At 48.7% G+C, this 17,708-nt stretch overlaps 1 protein-coding gene across 6 annotated transcripts in view; it reads left to right on the top strand.

Annotated features, from left to right (window-relative positions):
- TOX2 (TOX high mobility group box family member 2) overlaps positions 1-17,708 on the top strand; it is a 150,684-nt gene that overhangs the window by 16,370 nt on the left and 116,606 nt on the right. Inside the window, exon 1 of one of the 6 annotated variants that reach the window (XM_055722257.1) lies at positions 6,381-6,859. The exons of 4 other annotated variants lie outside the window; for them this stretch is intronic. In XM_055722257.1, coding sequence (XP_055578232.1) covers positions 6,788-6,859 — 72 coding nt within the window. In that variant the 5' untranslated portion in view covers positions 6,381-6,787. Of the gene's footprint in view, positions 1-6,380; positions 6,860-8,019; positions 8,041-17,708 lie in introns of those variants that run through there. One more of the 6 variants, XM_055722259.1, reaches the window with a different exon arrangement.

The following is a 17,708-nucleotide window of genomic DNA, read 5'->3' as shown; positions in this document are numbered from 1 at the left end:
GGAGAACAACATCTGGTAGCTCTGCTGTCTGTGTGCCCACTGCAAACAATTTTTCAGACCTGTGTAAATGTTCAGTTTAGTCACATAACAGTGTGGTAAGAGACTCATGCAGTTAAGGCCACCTGTTTGCCTCTTTTGCGTAAATAATGAGGATGGTTTTTGGTTTTTTTGGTTGGTTTTGTTCCCGATGCAATAAGCGACACTTTAAAAGCAGCTAAATGAATTAGAAAGAGAAGTCAAGATCTCTTTGTGCAAAGGTGTCAATGTTTTTATTTTAAGCTTAGTGTTGCAGTTAGTTCATTATCTACAAATTGTAAAATGCAGGTGGGGATGACTTGGATATCCTGCTGGAAGATTAATTCTCGACTGTGGATGGGAGGTGTTTTCTGTGAAGGGTTGCATGTGATGTGCTGCTCATGCAGGTCGGGGCTCTGGAGCTCCTGATTTGCAGCCCCCCTGGACACAGGTTTCCAGTGGCAATGTGGCAATGCCCCTTCTCTGTCCAAAAGTGAAACAAAGCTCATAGCTGGTGTGAAACCACAAAGCTATGCGTGGTAAAAGTGCTGTGCAAGATCCAGTCCTTGCATATGTGGCAAGGCTGTGCCCATAGGATGCAAACCTCCCTATCTGCTTTATGGGCAAGTGCATAGTGGTGCTAATGGAGACCCCCAGCCCTGTGTGAGCTCTGCTGGCTTCCTTTGTGGCTGATGTGGGTATGAGGCTTTGATTAAACTTAGGAGACTGCAAAAATTAGGGTAGGGTATTATTACAATGACATGTGGTCCAGCAGAGTTTCAAGGCCCCAGCTGAAATGGGTTCTACAGAGCACCGAGCAAACACCTGGTAAAGGATGAGCCCCCCCCAAAATGATACTGCTACCAAAGAATTTCTTTCCAGGTTTATTTTTTAGAAGAATCTCAGTGATGCAAGTTCTGTGTTACCAGCATGTCTGGTATATGGTACCCAAGACCGGAGCATGGCCCTGCGCTGTGTGCTGAGGGGCCAGTGTCCGACACCGGACTGGTCCTCCCTGGCCGGCTGCTGGGAAATTGCTGTTCTTGCAAGTCATACGCTTGGTGAGACTGCTGCTGGGCTGTGATGTCTTCCTTCACTTTGATGGGGTGTTTGCACACTGGGAAATCTTTAGATGATTGTAAGAAAGTACAGGTGTGATGCAAGAGAGAAAGTGTGGTTTAAGCTCATCTTTAGCTCCAGGCCATCTCTGGAGACACAGATGCCATCCGCGTCCTGCAACTATGTGATGCAGCCACCAGCGGTTTGCATAAGACTGCTGGGCTTCAAGAGCACTGACTTCAGAAGAGGCTCTAAAACAAATGGGACTGGTTAGACATCCCTGGTGAGTTGCAAAAATGGAATCTTAGAAATCAAAGAATCAATTCCACCTCCGAATTCCCTGGGCAGTATGGTTAATTAATTTGTGATGTAGTCTCCTGAAGCATGAGGCACATGGCTTATGGTTTTACCAAACTCACCAAAGTTGAAAAATTAATCAATCCTATTCCTTCCTCCCAGTGACCACACACTTGAAGAAATTTTCACATTCTTCCTTCCTCTTTCTCTCTGTATGAAATGTCCCACGTTCTTATACAAAACGCTGCAGAGAGCAGGTGGCTGCCTGTGGTGCAGGCGCCCCGGGCACTGCCCTGAGCCGCACCAGATGTAGCTGCAGTTCTCCAGGCCTGCAAGATTTAGCATGTTTAGCATGTCAACTTGTTTCTTTTCCTTTTGGAAAACTGGGAGAAAAAAGAGATGGAAGAGGAGCTCATCCACTTTCATGCTCATCGCCTTGCTACAGTGATGAGAGGGTTTCTAGGGAGGGAGACCATTAACTGGTAACTGTGTCTGCAAGGGTTTTGCTGAGTTCTGAAGCAACAAACTTAGCGCTGGAGCAAGATCCATGTTGTTGGCGAATATCATGAATTGCATGTCTGTGCTGTGTAAGTGAAAGCTGTGGTTTATGTGGGAAGGATGGTGCCGCTGGAGGCAATTTCCACAATCCAGTGAATAGCCAAACACTTGCTGAGTAGTGGCATCAGAGGAGAGTCCCCTGGTTCCCAGCACGTTGGCTTGGGTTGGGGTCTCAGCATCTGCCTGGGGATGAAGGAGCTGTGGAGGAGAGAAGGGGGTTAAAATGAATACAGACTGTCCAACAGCCGTAGGCATGTAGGTGTGAAGACACTTTTCTGTTGCATCGTGCTGTTTTCATAGAAAAGATTGCAAAGATCAGCTCTGGACCATCGCGGAGACCTTACTCCTTTGCCCTGTCCCCATCTGATGGGGAATTCCTCCCCAACACAGAGGGGGTACCCAGTCTCCATCCTGGAGCTGTGTCTTGGGTGTCCCTCAGTGACATGAAGCTTTCTCTGGTACGTGGGGACTTCCAGTTTGCATTACTGTCTTCATTGATCTTAGGCATCAATGGCATCTGTGAATGGGAAAAGGCGGCAGCTCCAGTTTGCCCACGTTTGTTAAATTTGATATGAGCAGACTTCATTAAAAAAAGAAATAATCTGAAAACTTGAAGCCCAAGAGCTGGGTGAATTGAAGCACTATTCAGAGATTATTGGTAATGCCCAGCTGTGTATGTGGATCAGCTGAGAGGCAGCAGCAGCTCAGCAGCCTTGTGTCACTTGCACTGCAGGTGCAGCTCGTCCCTGGGCTGTGGAGCACTGTCCCCTCGTAGCGAGGGGCATCTGGCTTCTCCCGTCTCCTCCACCCTTCCCTCTTTGCCTGTCCCACCTTTGCTCCATGCACGCTGCCAGCCGCATCCATGGCGATGGGAGGGAAGGTGGTTTTGGTCACGATGCTGCCGGCTGTTGGGCATAGCCGGGGCCCTGCAGCCCCCAAGCTCTGGGTGCTGGGGGTGACGCAGGTCCTGGCATTGCTCCTGCAGGTACTGCCAGCCCGAAGCCGGGGTGAGGGGCATCGCCTCCAGGGTATTCGTGTACGGGTGTCAGTTTGACCCCTCTGCAGCTCTTGCCATGGAGCCTTGATGACTGCGAGTGTTTCTCTCCACCAAGTCACTTCTGGTGGTGAATCATTACACAGTCATTAAATCATTACTTTGGGGTTTTTTTTGCCTCCGGTATTCAGTGCGCTGAGCTAAATTAGAATAGAAACCTATTCAAACTGTTCCTTTAATAAAGTATTTAGTTAATAGATGATGCATAGCTCACAAAGCTTGCAAGAATCTGACACGGGGTATCATAATATTATGATATTTAACAGCAAAACCTACTGCATTATCAACTTACCTCTATAGCATGGAGGAGGCAACAGCTGAGGCATAAAAACTAATGCTTCAGTATGACAGAGCTAAAATTGAACTTGGCAATTACTGCGTGCATGATTCGCAGTATTGTGAAGTGAAGCTACTATATAAATCAGCTCCAGTAATCATAGGGTTTAAAATTAGTCAGTTATATTAACTCTGCCAGTGTTAGCATATGTTGAAGAATTATAAAAGTGAAAGGTATGGAATATCTAAAGTACAGGTTTAAAGTAAACCACTTGAACAAGCTCCCAGTGGGAGGATTTTAAGTTCATGCAGAAGTAAGGTTTTGGGTACTCTGACAAAGGTTTGTGGAACACATTTAATTGCACATTGCAGTCTAATCTTTTGAATGCTTAACATCCTTTAGAAAGCACCTTTTCATGTTCCCAAGACTTTCACAGTTCACAGAGGGTAGAGTGATGATTGAATTTAATTTTTTCTCCCTTACAAATTTTTTTTTTTTTTTCAGAGCAGCGCTATTCAAATAGTTTGCAGAGCTCTTCAATGCCAGGCATAGAAAAAAGGAAACAGCAGGATAATGTTTTAAAATCATTATGGGGAAGTGAAAGGCTGCTCTGAGCACAGCACAGAAATTAGCAACTGCTATGATTGCTAAATTTTTATTCGATGTAAAATTCATGGAATTTGCTGCTATGAAAAATACAGGAGTCAAGTTATTTAATAGGATTCTAAATTATGTAGGATGCGCAAATATTTTATATGGGGCACAGAGCTGTGTGTGTTTCTGTAGGAAGGCAGGGGCTGGAAGCAGTTCTGCTGGGGTCAGATGGCTGCTTTATCGTCCAGTCCTGTTCCCTCACTCCTCTGGTTGTTAACGTTTTCAACTTAATTTTTGAAATAACACTATTTCGGTCTCGGTGACGCATGACTGTGATGAATGTGCCTGAGTTTGTAACCCCTGAAAGCTTTCGAGGAAGGGTGAGGACAGGTGGCTGACTTGCTGCGGGGTCCATGCCCCTTGGTCTGGACTTGCTGTGCCAGGAGGACGTGTCACCATACGGAACCTTGTGTGCTTGCAGGGGCCTCGTGCCTGCAGCTTTTGTTGTCAGGGTTTGCCTGGCCATGGGTATTTCTGAACGAGTCGCATCCACTGTTAGTGATGGAGGAGATGGCACAGTCCTCAGGTCCATCAGCCTGGCCCGGGCTGCTGAGCAGCTCCTGAAGGATGCTTCTGGCACTTATCTCACTTGGAGTGCCTCAGTCCCTGGTTTCTCCCTCCCCACGTCCCCTGAGGGGAAGGCGGGCTGCACACTGATGGAGTTTCCTTAGCTGGATACTTTTTGTGCTGGTGAATCTGATAACACGTTTCCTTAACTTCACCGTAATTCAACTTGCACCAATCCCCCCGCAGCAGTCCTGCCTTTCCCAGGCAGCATCCCCTGCACTCCTGCAAGGTGCTTCCCATCCCTCTCTCTTTCCATGTCTGACGTTTGGATTCTAATGTAAGTCATGGTGATTTTTGTGGGTTCTCTCTTTTTTCCCCACTTGCCTCGTGTCCGTACCGTTCTGTTCAGTTACAGCCGCATCTGGTTCCTGAACAGGCAACTTGTGCCTTGTTTCTAACTCCAGCGAAGTGGAAACATTGCAGCAAATCTGCGCTTTCGTCTTGCTTTCCTTTTAGTCCCCCCATGTGTCCTGATTATTTAGTGCAACTCGTTTAGTCAATGGTTTTGAAGATGCTTGTGCTCTGGCAGGGAGAAGGGGAGAAGGATAGGATGAGACTGGGTTTTATCTCTTCCTCCCCACCCCACCCCTCCGCTTCTTTCTCTGTCTTGCTTTTTTTAATAGAGAAATAAGAGGAGTGCCATACAGCAGGACCATGCTGTGCTCCCCGTTAATGTGCAAGCAGCACGCAGAAAAATGCTTGGTTAATCAAAGTGCAGCCCGACGAGATGGAAGGATGGAAAAGTTAACGCCAAGGGCTGTTTGGGTGCTGCTGCGGGGCCGCGGCTGCACGTGATGACGGAGTTAGCCGCCATACCCTGCGATAAAGGCTGAGACTGTGAAGGTCACTGTGCACAGATGAGCCTATTTGCTATCATATTGGGGACTTTGTATTTTGGAAATGGGCTCTGTTATTTGTCAGCAGCAAGGCGTTACCTTATCAGTCAGAGATAAACCTTGCTGCCTTCCGTTAAAGGATCCTGAAATATATAATTTTCAACTGGCTGGTACAGGGTAAATTGCCCCCATTCTCTCTGCCAATAACTTTTAAGTTTCGCAAAGAATTTATCAGTACATTTAACACTTCCACTGAAACTATATTTCTGAGGTTATGGAAATGAGTTACAAATGAAAGTCACAACTCAAAAAGCAGGAAACATGCCTGTAAGCGAGGAAAAAGCTGTCACTGGCATTGTGAAGAAAGAGAGGTATAAATAGGGCATTGGGTTAGAAAGCAGGAAATCTGCGTGCTGTGGGTTTTACTTGGAATTTCTTCTGGTGACCCCAGATAAGACTGTTAACCCTTGTCTCTGCAGACGGTTGTACGTGCTCATTTATGGGCTGTTTCTGGCTTTTGGGATTGCCTGCCTGAGCTAACTGTTAGAAAGTGCAGCCGCTCCATCAATCATGGGTGTGTGGTTTTCACGCTTAGGAAGGATCACTTTACCAAAGAGTCTGGATTTCTCAATATTTCCTGTAGAGGATAACTCTGTCTTCTCCTCACACTGCACGGGCCAGGGAGAGACGATCTCATGGCGAAGGGTCTGTCCTGACAAGCAGCAAGGGGAGGGTGGGCATCACAGATACAGTGGCCATTCCTGCTGCAGGTGATTGCAGTGCAGTCGATGACCGCAACTTCGTGTTCTGTTTTATCGTTATAGAGAAGGTAAAATAAACAGTGTAAGACAGGAGGGACTTTTTCTTATCTCTATGGTGGACCCAAAAAGACCCTTTTGTGTGAGCCAGTGCTGTGGGTGTCCGTGGTGTCAGTCCTTGCTTGCAGCCTGCACAGAACCGCGAGTGAAATGGCTCCAGCCGTGACACGAGGCTGTGTCCTCAGAGGTGTAAAATTCCAGTTCCCAGAAAGGGGCAGGTTTCTGCCCAAAACACACTATGGTCTTTCAGCCTCCTATCAGCACTGCTGAGTGCGTAGCGTCTCGGCAGAACATGATCTGGTATTACTCACATCCTTCTATATAACTTTGTTCAACGTGGGTATTTTTTTACGCTGTATACCAGCTATGGCAATAGGCTGGGGGGAGATCGTCGAGGTGGATAGTTGCATCATCATGTCCTCTGCAGCTGGAGATGCTTGGAACATTGCGGGGGGTGTATACCAACGTGCTCCAGAGGGGCTGCTGCCTCCCCTCCTGCCCGCCACCATCTGGAGGTGCTCTGGATTTTCTGGTGGTGGTTCTTGGGGATGACCCAGTGTGGCTCTGCCAGGCAGCCGGGGGCACGCGGCCGTGGAGAAGAGCCATCCCACCATGGCATTTAGTGGCTGAACCATACTGAGACCAAACCAATATGGTGAGAAGGGGGCCTGGCCTCTCGGACACCACTGCTTTGGGTTCCCGGGCTGACAGCTCTGGTGCACAGGTAAGTCAGGGGGTTATGTGGGTTTTTAATAAAATGACAAGCAGGTGTCATAGTTCTGACTGTTACAAGGTATAAATTTGGCCTAGGGAGTTATTTCAGGCTTGCACAGTCTAAAATTGTCTCACAGCCTGAAATCACGTCTCAAATAGAAATAATAACCTCCAGTTTCTCTGATCGCTGCATGCTCTGTGATAAACAAATGGTGACTTCCCCAGAGGTGTCATCCCAGCAGCAGCAGAGCCGCTTCCTGGGAGCACAGGCGTCAAGGAGCATGTCTCAATGATGAGATGTCGGAATTGGGATGTTTCTCACAGAGCCTGTTACTCTGCAGAAGTTGGTAGTAGTAGGATTTATTTTGGTCTTGGCTCTGTTCTCTGAAGGTTAAAAAAAAAAAAAAAAAGAAAAACCAAAAAAAAACCAAAAAAAAATAACCCAAACAAAAAAGGAAGTGATGAATACTTCATGGGGGGGGGGGGAGGGGGAGGCGAGGGATGCTGATTAGCTCTCGCAAGCTGAATCCGAATCTTTCAGAGGAAACAATGAAGGATTCCCCACATTTCTTGCTCTTTGATGTCCCTTGTCCCCATGCACCATCTCACCGTGAATCCAGGTGCTTTCATAGGGGGGTTCCTAGTGCCCAACCTACAAGCTGCACTGAGTGCAGGCGGTGACTTTTCTGCCATGCATCTGCCTGTGACCTAAACCCCCAAAGCTGATCATATTCAGAAAAGCTTTCTGCACCGCTTGCAAGGCCCTTTGCAGAAGCTGTAACCGAAATTGGTGGGGACAGAGCAGTCGCACCCCCTTGTAAGCAAAAGCAGAATTTGCCTTGTCTCCGGAGCACGCAAACATTTGCGCTGTGGGCTGTGCTGCTGTGCAGCTCTTCTCCTCGTGCAGGTTGTTTTGTTTCCTGTGGTGTCTGTGTTGCTGTTCAGGCAGTTCCACGAACCTCTTGTTTCTCCCAGGGCTGTTTGCATGGCAGGTGTTTGCTGTGATAAAACATTGACGGGGAGGAGGAAGGAAGGCTTCGTTTTCTGTCCCTATCTCTCCTTGTTTTTCAGGTGGAAGGTACAGAAAGAGCCACATCTTGATTCTAAAATTGACCGAGGCTGAAGTAGAGGCTCTGCAGAATTTCTAGAATTAGAATGTAACTGGGTTTGGTACAGCTTGAAATAACTCTGGTAAGACCCTGCCTTTGGTAGAAGTTGGAGCTGGGTGCTGGCAGGTCTGTTTGGGCATGGATGGTAGAGCAGGGCAGATGTGTGCTGGGCGAACAGCAGCATGCGCTGGCCTGTGCCTCTGTGCTGGGTGTCCCAGCAGCAGAGGGAACCACACCTGACCTGTGCTGCCCCACCAACGCTGCTGGTCTTCGGTGCCCCAAAATGCAGTGTGGTCCTGCTCCTGTTGTCTTTGTTGGTGCCATCAAACTGTAAGAAAAACTGAAAAAGCATCATAAAACCCTATGGACTCCTTGATGGGCAGAGCTGCCCTCTGGGCTGCCTGGATCCTTCCAGCACAGGATGAGACCCCAGGGCGATCCCTGCACACAGCATGCAGCGGCTGCAGGCTGAGCCCCAATCCTTACCTGGGAGAAGAGGGCTGGCAGATGTGTGGGGTGTCGGAGCATCACTCGTTTGGCAGCTGGGCTCGGCAAGTGAGCTGGTTCGCACCCCTGTAGGACAGGCTCTGGGAAAGCCCAGCATGCAGGATTGAGCTGAGCAGGCAGCACTGAGGAGGAACGATGGTGAAGGGAGATGCGAGGGGCTGGGACAGCAAGCTGCATTTACCTTTGTGTTAGACTCATTGCACGGCTGCCTTTGTGCTCTTGCTTAACCTGCTTCTGCCTTTTCTTCCTGCCTGGTCTTTCTGCCAGTTCCAATTTTCTGCCCTGGCAGGCTGAGGCTTTCCCAGGTGTAACTAAAGATGGAGCACAGTGCATATGAGGTGATTCTGCAGTCAACAGAGATGCTGAGTATTTAATACCAATCTGTAACCTGCCAGCAAGGGAGCTTCTCCCTGGTGATGTAGGTGGCAGGCTGGGGAGCCAGGACCTCGCTCCATCACAGTTCTCTTTTTTTTTTTTTTTTTTTTTTTTTTTTTACCTGAAAAGAAGTATGTTGGATGCTCCTTCCCCCTTCCAAAAAAAGGATACACCCTGATGCCTCTGGACCAGCCACTTTGTGGGGTATTAAGCAACATCCATGTGACTGTCGTGAAATTGGGGAACGAAGGGGAGAAAACCAGATGGAAGGAAGGTGGCAGTGGAGGCTCTGCTCTGGCAGGGAGGGAGGAACTTTGCTGCAGCAAACGCAGGACTGAACGGGCTGTGAGGAGAGCCGTGCAAGGGGGCTGCTGTGTTGTACACATCGGGGTAGCCTCCAGTAAGACCAGTAAAGCACAGGGTGGCTGTGCCCGCTCATGCGAGCCATGTGCTGCAGTCTGCTCGGCCAGGGCCCTAGGTTGACCTTTGGTAATTTCTTTTTATTTTTATACAGAAACTGAAAACCCCTCTGCTTTTGTCTTAATTGAAACAAAAACAGGAGGTGAGTGCCCCAGAAGCTTCACCGTGCACGAGCTTTCAGTGGCTGTGGTTTTTTGTCTCTAGCTAGCTATAACTATCTGATGAACCGTTTCTGTTGATTTGTTCTTTTCTATTTTTTTTCTATTTGCCCTGCATGAAAGAAGACAGAAATTTTTCTGGCCAGTTTGTAACTGCTGTTCCCAGCTTGTGCTGTTAGTGGCCGCGTTCTTGCTTGGCGTAAGCGAGTGTGCTCCGAACCCATGTGCACGTGCCAGGTCTGAATGTGACCTCCAGCAAGGATATTAAATGACTTTTAAAAGCCTTTCTGCAGTAGTGCGTGTGTAACACACCACGGGTTTGGCATTAGTATTGACTGATGGCTATAACATGAGCTGCAGGATGAGGCTGGCAGGTTGCTGTGCTCGGTCAGCTGGGCTGGGATTTCCAAGTGCCTGTGGGAGTCTGGTACCTCCTGTATGGGCACAAAGTGCTGTCCGGTCTTCTGCTGGGAGGTAAATAAACGTTTGGTCACTCTTAATACTGGAGAGACACTATGCTCAACTCAGAGGGACAAACCAGTAACTGACACATGGGTTTGGGTTTTATTTTTGGTCATTACAAGGAACGTTTCTGCTTCATACTATTTTTCCTCGTTGGTACGTGACTTTGGACACACTGTTGGTGTTCCTGTTGCTCGTGCACTGTGACTGGGGGTGTCAGCCCAGGGACTGCTGACACCCAGCGAGAGAGTCTGTCAGAGCTGCTCCCCTGGTGCTGTTTCAGCCGTTTGCACTTCCAGGCAGTATGTGTTTTTAATTTGTGTCATTATCCAGACATCTTGCCTTCTGCTGTGGGGTGTTCTGAGCTGTTTTTGAAGCGTCACAACACAGTGGTTATTTCCAAAGGAAAGGTGTTGAGCTAATTGGTCCGACCAGCTGCAGCAAATCCTACAGCACAGGATTACTTGAAACTAGAATGATGTGACTGCTTGACTAAGTTGGCATGTGGGTATTGACAGTAAATCTGAGAGCAGAGAGGAAGATGAAATTCAAGGTCTGCTGTAGTTGAAAAATGGGAGGTATGTGGCCTCTCCAATATTCTGCTATTAAATGATGGTAACAAGGTGACGCTCTTACTGGAAAAAAAGGGAATGCAACAAGCACTTACGTTGTTGCAAGCATAGATCTTGTTGAGAAAGAGGTTTAGCAGCTTTTGCTGATTCAGGGAAATGATAGTCTAGCTGGTGTTGTCCTTACAAGACGACTTTGTTCTCTGCAGCCTTGCACTGTCTTCAAGTGACACTACCAAACTACCAGTATAATAAAAAATGGATTAAAAATGCGTAAGTCCCGTCTAAACCTTTGGCTCCCGTTTTGCCAGCAACCGATGGAGCGTTGACTCTTAGTTTAATACTTCTGACGCTTGGTTGTGGTTTTTGCATTGGCCTTTTTCTGGTGGGGGTACGCTCGGTGTTAGTCACTGCTCATGCCTGGCGTTGAGCACGCTGGGAGAGATGCTGCTCGTTGGTTTGTTGGTCGTGCCGCTCGTGCCATGCTTCTGCTCAGCCTTGGAGCTTTTGCCAGCATGGCTGGCTGGAGCAGGGCAGGCAGCCCACCTTGGCGGCGGAGCAGGGCACGGGGAGGTCCCTGTCCTGCCCCCAGTGAGGCCAGGTCTGCCCGGGGGCAGCTGGCCCTGCTGGCCGGGTCTGCGCTCGCCTGCTGAGGTGCCAGCTCCTGCTGGCCGTGGCATCTCATTACAAGAAATGTATCTGCGCCTTATCAGATAAACGGGAGGATGTTTCTGGTAAAGATATAAAGACAAAGTCCCTAGATAAGATTCTCTTGAATTATGAGGCCTCTCTGAAAATAGCTTATTCTACCGCTCTCGCGTGGTGCAAGGCAGCAGGTCCCTGTACGGCGGGCCAGCGGCAGATGCCAACTGAAGGGCATGCCGAATTGCCGTCAGTTCGTCTGCCAGCAGGACAGGCTGAGCTTGTAATTGTGAACGAGATTCCTGCGCGACTGTGATTCTTCTGCCTGTTCACAAATGGGGTGTCAACACTGTTCTGTTTTACTGAATGTGTGTGCCTGGAGGTATTGTTTGAGGAGCCGTTTTGTGTGACTGAATTCCAACCTGTTGGGTGTTTGCAAGCGGTTCAGTGTGGTTATTTATTGGGTTTTGCGTGACTGGTGTGCAGCTGAATAAACGAACGCTCATTCCTTCAAGTGTCTGCAAGAAGCAGCTTGGAGCCAGCTTGAATGAGCAGCCTCAAGCGTTGCTCTGCATCCTGACAGCTGTCCTGAGCTGCATCAGGAGAGGTGAAAGCAAAGGCTTTTCCTGGAAAGGGGAAAGAAAAAAACAGGTATCATTAAATAGTCTTGTTTGCAATTTCATACCTTTTTTTTTTTTTTTTTTTTTTTTTTTTTTTACTTTAAGGTGCCTGATGCAGCTTACTGCTTCTGTAGCCCTTGCCAGCCCCTCCTGGGGTGCCTGCTGTGGGCAAAGGTGTGTTGCTGCCGGGTGCCCTGAGCTGCATCGTGGCTGTCGCCCCCCGACCCCAGGATGTTGGGGGCAGCACTAACAGCCGCAGCAGGTCCAATGGTGCATGACAGCAGTTGTGTACCACTCCTGGGAGCAGTGGCTGCGTGTGCTGGCCCTGTGAAGCTTCTCCTAATGGAAATACTATTTATTACAGAAAAAAACACATGTTAAAGAAATTTAGCAGTATTGAGGCCATCACATCATGTGTATGCCCATCCTTGACTTGCTTACCAAATATTTGAGCATCCTCCCTCTGGTAGGGTCCTATCTTCCTTGCAGTCACCAGGATCTGCACCTGGCTGACACAGCTCTGATCCCTTTACTCTCAAACGACTTGTCCTCCTGGCCACGGGAGCTGGGTCTTGTTAAAAGGCACCTCTGCCAGCCCTTCCCCTGGGTCAGGGGCACATCTCAATTCTCTGTAGTCAGCTGGGGTGTTCGGGCATTAGCCCTGATAGGAGCTCTGTGCCCCTTCAGCTCGTGATGCAGCAGCACATCCTTGCCTTGCAGTTACTTTGTGTTCTCTCTTGAAGCTGGAAGGATGCACCCGGCAAGAGGGACCGGGGCAGCAGCACCCTCATTGTTTGGGCCACCACACACACAAAACACTTGAAGTAATCATGTGCAGATTGTTATCCTGCAGTTCTATCGCATCCCATAACTGCTGCCTTCCTCTTCTGATAGCATTTGCGAGAGAACACGAAAAATGCAAGTTCTGATGGTGAAGGGCTGTCAATTCCCAAACAGAGAGGATTTGAGGGTTTAAAGACAATTAGCTTTTATGCTTCTGTGTACGGCACATGGCTCTGGACCAGCACTGGACTCGGAGGGCTGCAGCCTCCCCAGCTAGGCAGCATTTCGGTGTTGATTTAAGCCATTGATTAAGGCATGAGGTGTTTGCAATGATACTGTTAATTTAGCAAACCTTTAGAGTGACTGCTACCCTGTGATCCCTATTAGTATAACTTCATACCCTCGGGCAGGCAGAGCAGCATCCGCACCAGGGAGTTGCAGTGGAAGTCGGGCATCCGTGTCTAAGCAGAGGCGACTGAAACGATGCAAAAACCCACGTGGGGGGAAGCCAAACACTGGCCAGGGCAGTGGGCTCCTCCGTGGGCTGGGGTTCAGGTGAGCTCTTGGCACAGCCCCCCAGCGTGAGACGAGATGAGCGGGGCTCTGTCTTGGTTAGCAGAGACTACAAAGAGCAGCTGTATTACTTATTTATGTAGCCCGGATCCCGGTGTGACGGAGTGCGGCACAAAAGCTAAAATGACAGTAATTAGAACAGATCCGCACTCAGTGACCCAGAGAAAAGTGAAAACCCAGGAAGATAATCATGAGCGAAAGAGGCAACACAAAACAGAAAATGGTGACGGTTACAATTTGAATAAGAAAATGAGCTCCTAAAGCAAACTAGCTCCTGGAAATCCCATTAACACTGACAAATATCCAGCTCCAGGATTCAGGAAGTATCACAGTGAACATCTGTTCAGGTAAATAATGAGGATGAGTCCAGATGCTGTTTGAAAATGCTGCCTGCTCCTCTGCTTAAGGTGAGTCTGTTAATACAGGCCGCCTGTTAAAATCGCTCGCTATCATTACAGTGCTAACAATTATAATATTCTCTGTGGTCGGGGATTATTGAACACCTGGCTCCCAGCATTAACTGCTCTGTGGCACCACAACCGCTCCCGCAACAGCAGCTCTGAGGATAACCCACATTCTTGGCTTTAAGGATGATGGATTACCGAAGAGTTGTTGTGTTTATGAGCCCTCTAAAATGGGCAAGATTCCAGTAAATTCAAGTCTGGATTCTGTTCTAACTTGCTCGCTGCCCCATCCGGCTATTTCTGGTCAGGCTTGAAATCTGAACGGATTTTGGTTCTCTGATGTTTCTTGAAGCTGTTTTGGGTTGGCTGGTTGGTTTGTGATGAGGAGACCCAGCTCACAAGCTGAAGAGGCCCTAAAAGACCCTATCCGGTAATGGCTTTGGTTGCACTCAGTTGAGTGGAGGGACTGATTCAACATCTCCGTTTTGTAGGCATCCAGCACAATGTATAGCCAGGAGAATAACCCTGAGAGGGAGCCCTGCTCTACAGGAGTGCTGGGAGGGTCGGGCTGGTTGGACTTGGCAGTCCTGTTGACCTCTGAGGTCCTCTGCTTGGCTTTGTCTTTTGTGAATATAACTGGAGGTGGATCAGGCTCCTGACTCTTCCAGGGACACGTGGGATCTTGTATGGCTTTGGAGGACAGGCTTGCAGCTCTGCCTCTTGCATCCCTGCTGATACACCAAGTGGCACTGTCTCAGCTGCTCAGGTATAGGAATGATGGTTTGGTCCAAGTTGCCTCTCGGGCAGAGAACCAAGCTGTGTCACGAGTGCCTGGTGGCTAGGACGGGGCTGACCCATGTGCTCAGGGGCTGGCAGTTATTCAGGGCTGGTCAGATGCGTTCCCAGTGCTTTGTTCACGTGCGAGGCCCGTTCATGTGTAAAGGAAAACAGCGTTGCACTGGAAGAGCCGTGCATGAGGTGAACACCCCAACGCAGCTGTCCCTTTGCTTCTGCTCACTGGAACAGTCTTCTGAGCCATAGCTGGGGTGGGCCAGCTCTCACTGGCACCCTGAAAAGCTGCAGCTTTTGTCCTCAAAATGTTTTTGATTCCTGCAGGGGTGGGGGTATGCCTCCACCTGGGAAGCGAGAGGAAGGTTCCAAGCTGTGGTGGACACTTCTCCCAGCAGTTGGCATGGGTTGGACATGGCCACAGTGAGATGAAGCACATGGACTTGGGATAGGCGCCAAAAGCAACATCATCTGTTTGAAAAGGACCACAGTGGAAAGAAATCTAAGCAGCTCTGGCGTGCTCTGGAAAGTCATGAGTGTTCCTGGGGATTTCTTGGGGATTTGAGGACAAGTTTTAGTTCAGGGGTTAGTTTGGTGGTCTTTTGGTAGCAGGAGATGAATTGAGTGGTGCAGCTCTGTCACCCCTAATGAATGGGGGTAGCAGCAGCTCCGTGGTGAATCTTGGTTCACGCTGGATGTGAGCCCCTCAGTGCCAGGATTAATGATGGAGAAAATTAAGCAGGGACTCCCCTGCTGGAGATGTCATGCATCTTGTACAGCATCTCTGGACCTGCTGATAGCCAGAGCTCTGCAGGCTACCATAGCCTGGGGCTGAGGGATACCCCCACCCCTGTGAGAATCGCAGACATTCCGGGGACAAAAGCTGCTGCTTTTCAGAGTGCTGGTGAGAGCAAGACCACCTGAGCGGTCACTCAGAAGTTGGCTCCTGCTTAATTTTCTCCACCATTAGTCCTGGCACCGAGGGGCTTATATGGCCATACTCGGTGGCCCCAGCATCCCTGGTATGGTGACACACCATGGGACCCCTTGGAGAGCTCTGGTGCCTTGGCCATCTTGGCAGTGATGAGCAACTCAACAACGATGGTCACAGAGCTGAACCAGCCAGGATGAGAGACAGCATTAGGAAAACTGGAACATGGGGGTTTGTAACCTTTTATCCACAGACCCACAGCATGTGTGCATGTGTTAGGAGAGAGGTGGTGGGCAGAAGGTGGTACAAGCTGCCAGTGAAGGCTCTTGCCTGGGATGGCGTGTCTTGGCTGGAGCGTGGTGTGCAGAAACCAGCTCAAAGCGAGCAAGGTATAAGCACTTTGATCCCCAGAGCAGCGTGGGCTCCGTTTTCAGGACCCAATGCCATCCCCATGCAGGCTGAGCATGCCTGCCGTCCTCCGTGGGGATTTTTGCCTGCAACAAGACTCCAGGATTTCTGTCCTGGCTCTAGTTGCTCACCAAAGACAGTGGGTGCAGCAGGATAAACTTGCAGGAAGGGAGAACTGGAAGACCTCCTAATTCTTTTCTATTGTTTTATGCTAGTAGTAGGAATATTTGTTTATTTATTTGTTTGTTTTAATGTGAAGTGTGTAAAATGTTTCAGAAGTGCCAGGGCTGGGATGGGACCCAGCACAGGCAGAAAGCAAAGCGTGTTAGTGAGTCCCTTGCCTCCAGGCTGGCTGACAACCCTCTGTTCTGGCTAATTTTTGGTGTCATCAATCACAAGTATCAAGACAGCAGCCTCGCGCTGCCCTGTGCACCGCGGAGCTCATTGAGTGACCTTATTAGTGCTTTCAGTTAATTCTGGTGACATATTTATAGCAGGGAGATCTACAGCACTGGTTTCCTACAGGACACATCATGATTTGACATCAGATTAAGTTATAGAGTACCTTTTCCTGGCTGGATCAATGGGTAGAGTCAAGCAGAGCCTCATCTGCATGCAGATGAGGAGGATTAGATTTAAATCAGCAAATGTCAGTAATGGCTGTTTTTCCCACCAAGGGAAGAATAGGCGGGGAAAAATTTCCATCATTAATAATTGAAGTTTATAGAGGGTAAAAAAAAATAATGAATGTATCATATACCACTCCTGCAGATAACAGGGCCCCACTTTTACTGATAATTCTGTCTGGCAGACAAGTGCTAAAAAATTATTATGATTATCACTGGGTTTCTGAATCTGTTATGAATCTTCTGTAGTCATGGAATATTTTAATAAATGCCCTTTTGTAGCAAAGCTGAAAATACTATTGGTAGCACAAAAGTGTTCATAGAAAAATGCGGACAAAATAGTTGGAAATGGGAGTTGGTATAATTTCCAGAATGAGGAGAATAACAAATTCTGGTGTGGATTTTGTAAAGCGGGGTGAGTGGAGTGGGTGGCAGTTCCTTCACCAGCACCCGGCAGAGTGGGTGCTGGAGGATGCAGAAGGGCACTGGCGAACTCTCCCTCACTGATGCTGTGGGAGAGCGCTTTGGGCTCGCCGAGTGTCATGGTGGTGGTGCTGTGAGAGGCTGAGGCTGCCCAGGGGTTAGCAAAAGACCTCCAGGAGCAACTAGGAATGAGCTTTTTAAAGCTATTTGCAATGCAACGTGTGAAAATGCAAAAGCTGTGTTTCTACAGGCTTGAGAAAGAGTCTCTTTTATACTTTCAGGGAAGGCTCCCGGTGGTAGCACTGGCTTTACGTGTGCAAGCCATACCTGCTGGGCTTGCTGGCCGGGAGCCACTTTCTCATGGCGTGTCCGTAAAACATTTTGGTCGCTCTTCATTGCTGCTATTCTCTGCGCTGCCAGTAATTTCTCCAGATTGCAAAGCACTAGAGGTCGTGGTGCTCTGCAGCGAAGTTCTGTGCTTCGTGCTCGCTCAGCATCTGAGTGCCTTAATCCCAGGAAGCATTCAAAGAACAACAGCTCATGTAAATCAAGCGGGAAATAATACATGAAAAGAAGTGAGTATGAATTTCTAATTAACTAAATTTGCAACTGGTACATGCAAGTTAAAGGGCATGTGATTTATCACCTGTCAGTAAAAATATCAGTTATAGCTTGTGCTTTCAGTACTGTGGGGTGTGCGTCGCTCAGCTGTGGAGTTAAAGGGCACCTGATTTATCACCTGACAGCAGCCATACTGGTTAGAGCCATCACGGCTGGCATGGCAGAGACACCATGTACACCAAATAGCTATTTGCTTGGTTATTCCTCCAGCAGGGAGATGTGTGAAGGACTTTATTTATGTATTTATTGACACAGTTATAGGAAGAGCTGCTTTTCCCCTGTTGGAAGGAAGATCTGGAGCGTGGGGAGCCACCAGTTTGGCCAGTGCAAGGTGAGGCACAATGAGCCTGGTGGTTCCTCAGGTATGTCAGCGGGCAAGGGCCCTTCTCTGTGTGTTACAAGGCTTCATGTCTGATGTTGGTCAAAAGTGCCACCCTGG

This window comes from Falco cherrug, chromosome 10, assembly GCF_023634085.1.
Source record: "Falco cherrug isolate bFalChe1 chromosome 10, bFalChe1.pri, whole genome shotgun sequence".
NCBI lineage: Eukaryota > Metazoa > Chordata > Aves > Falconiformes > Falconidae > Falco > Falco cherrug.
The sequence above is the reverse complement of the archived record's forward strand: the minus strand, read 5'-3'. Positions and strand labels throughout refer to the sequence as shown.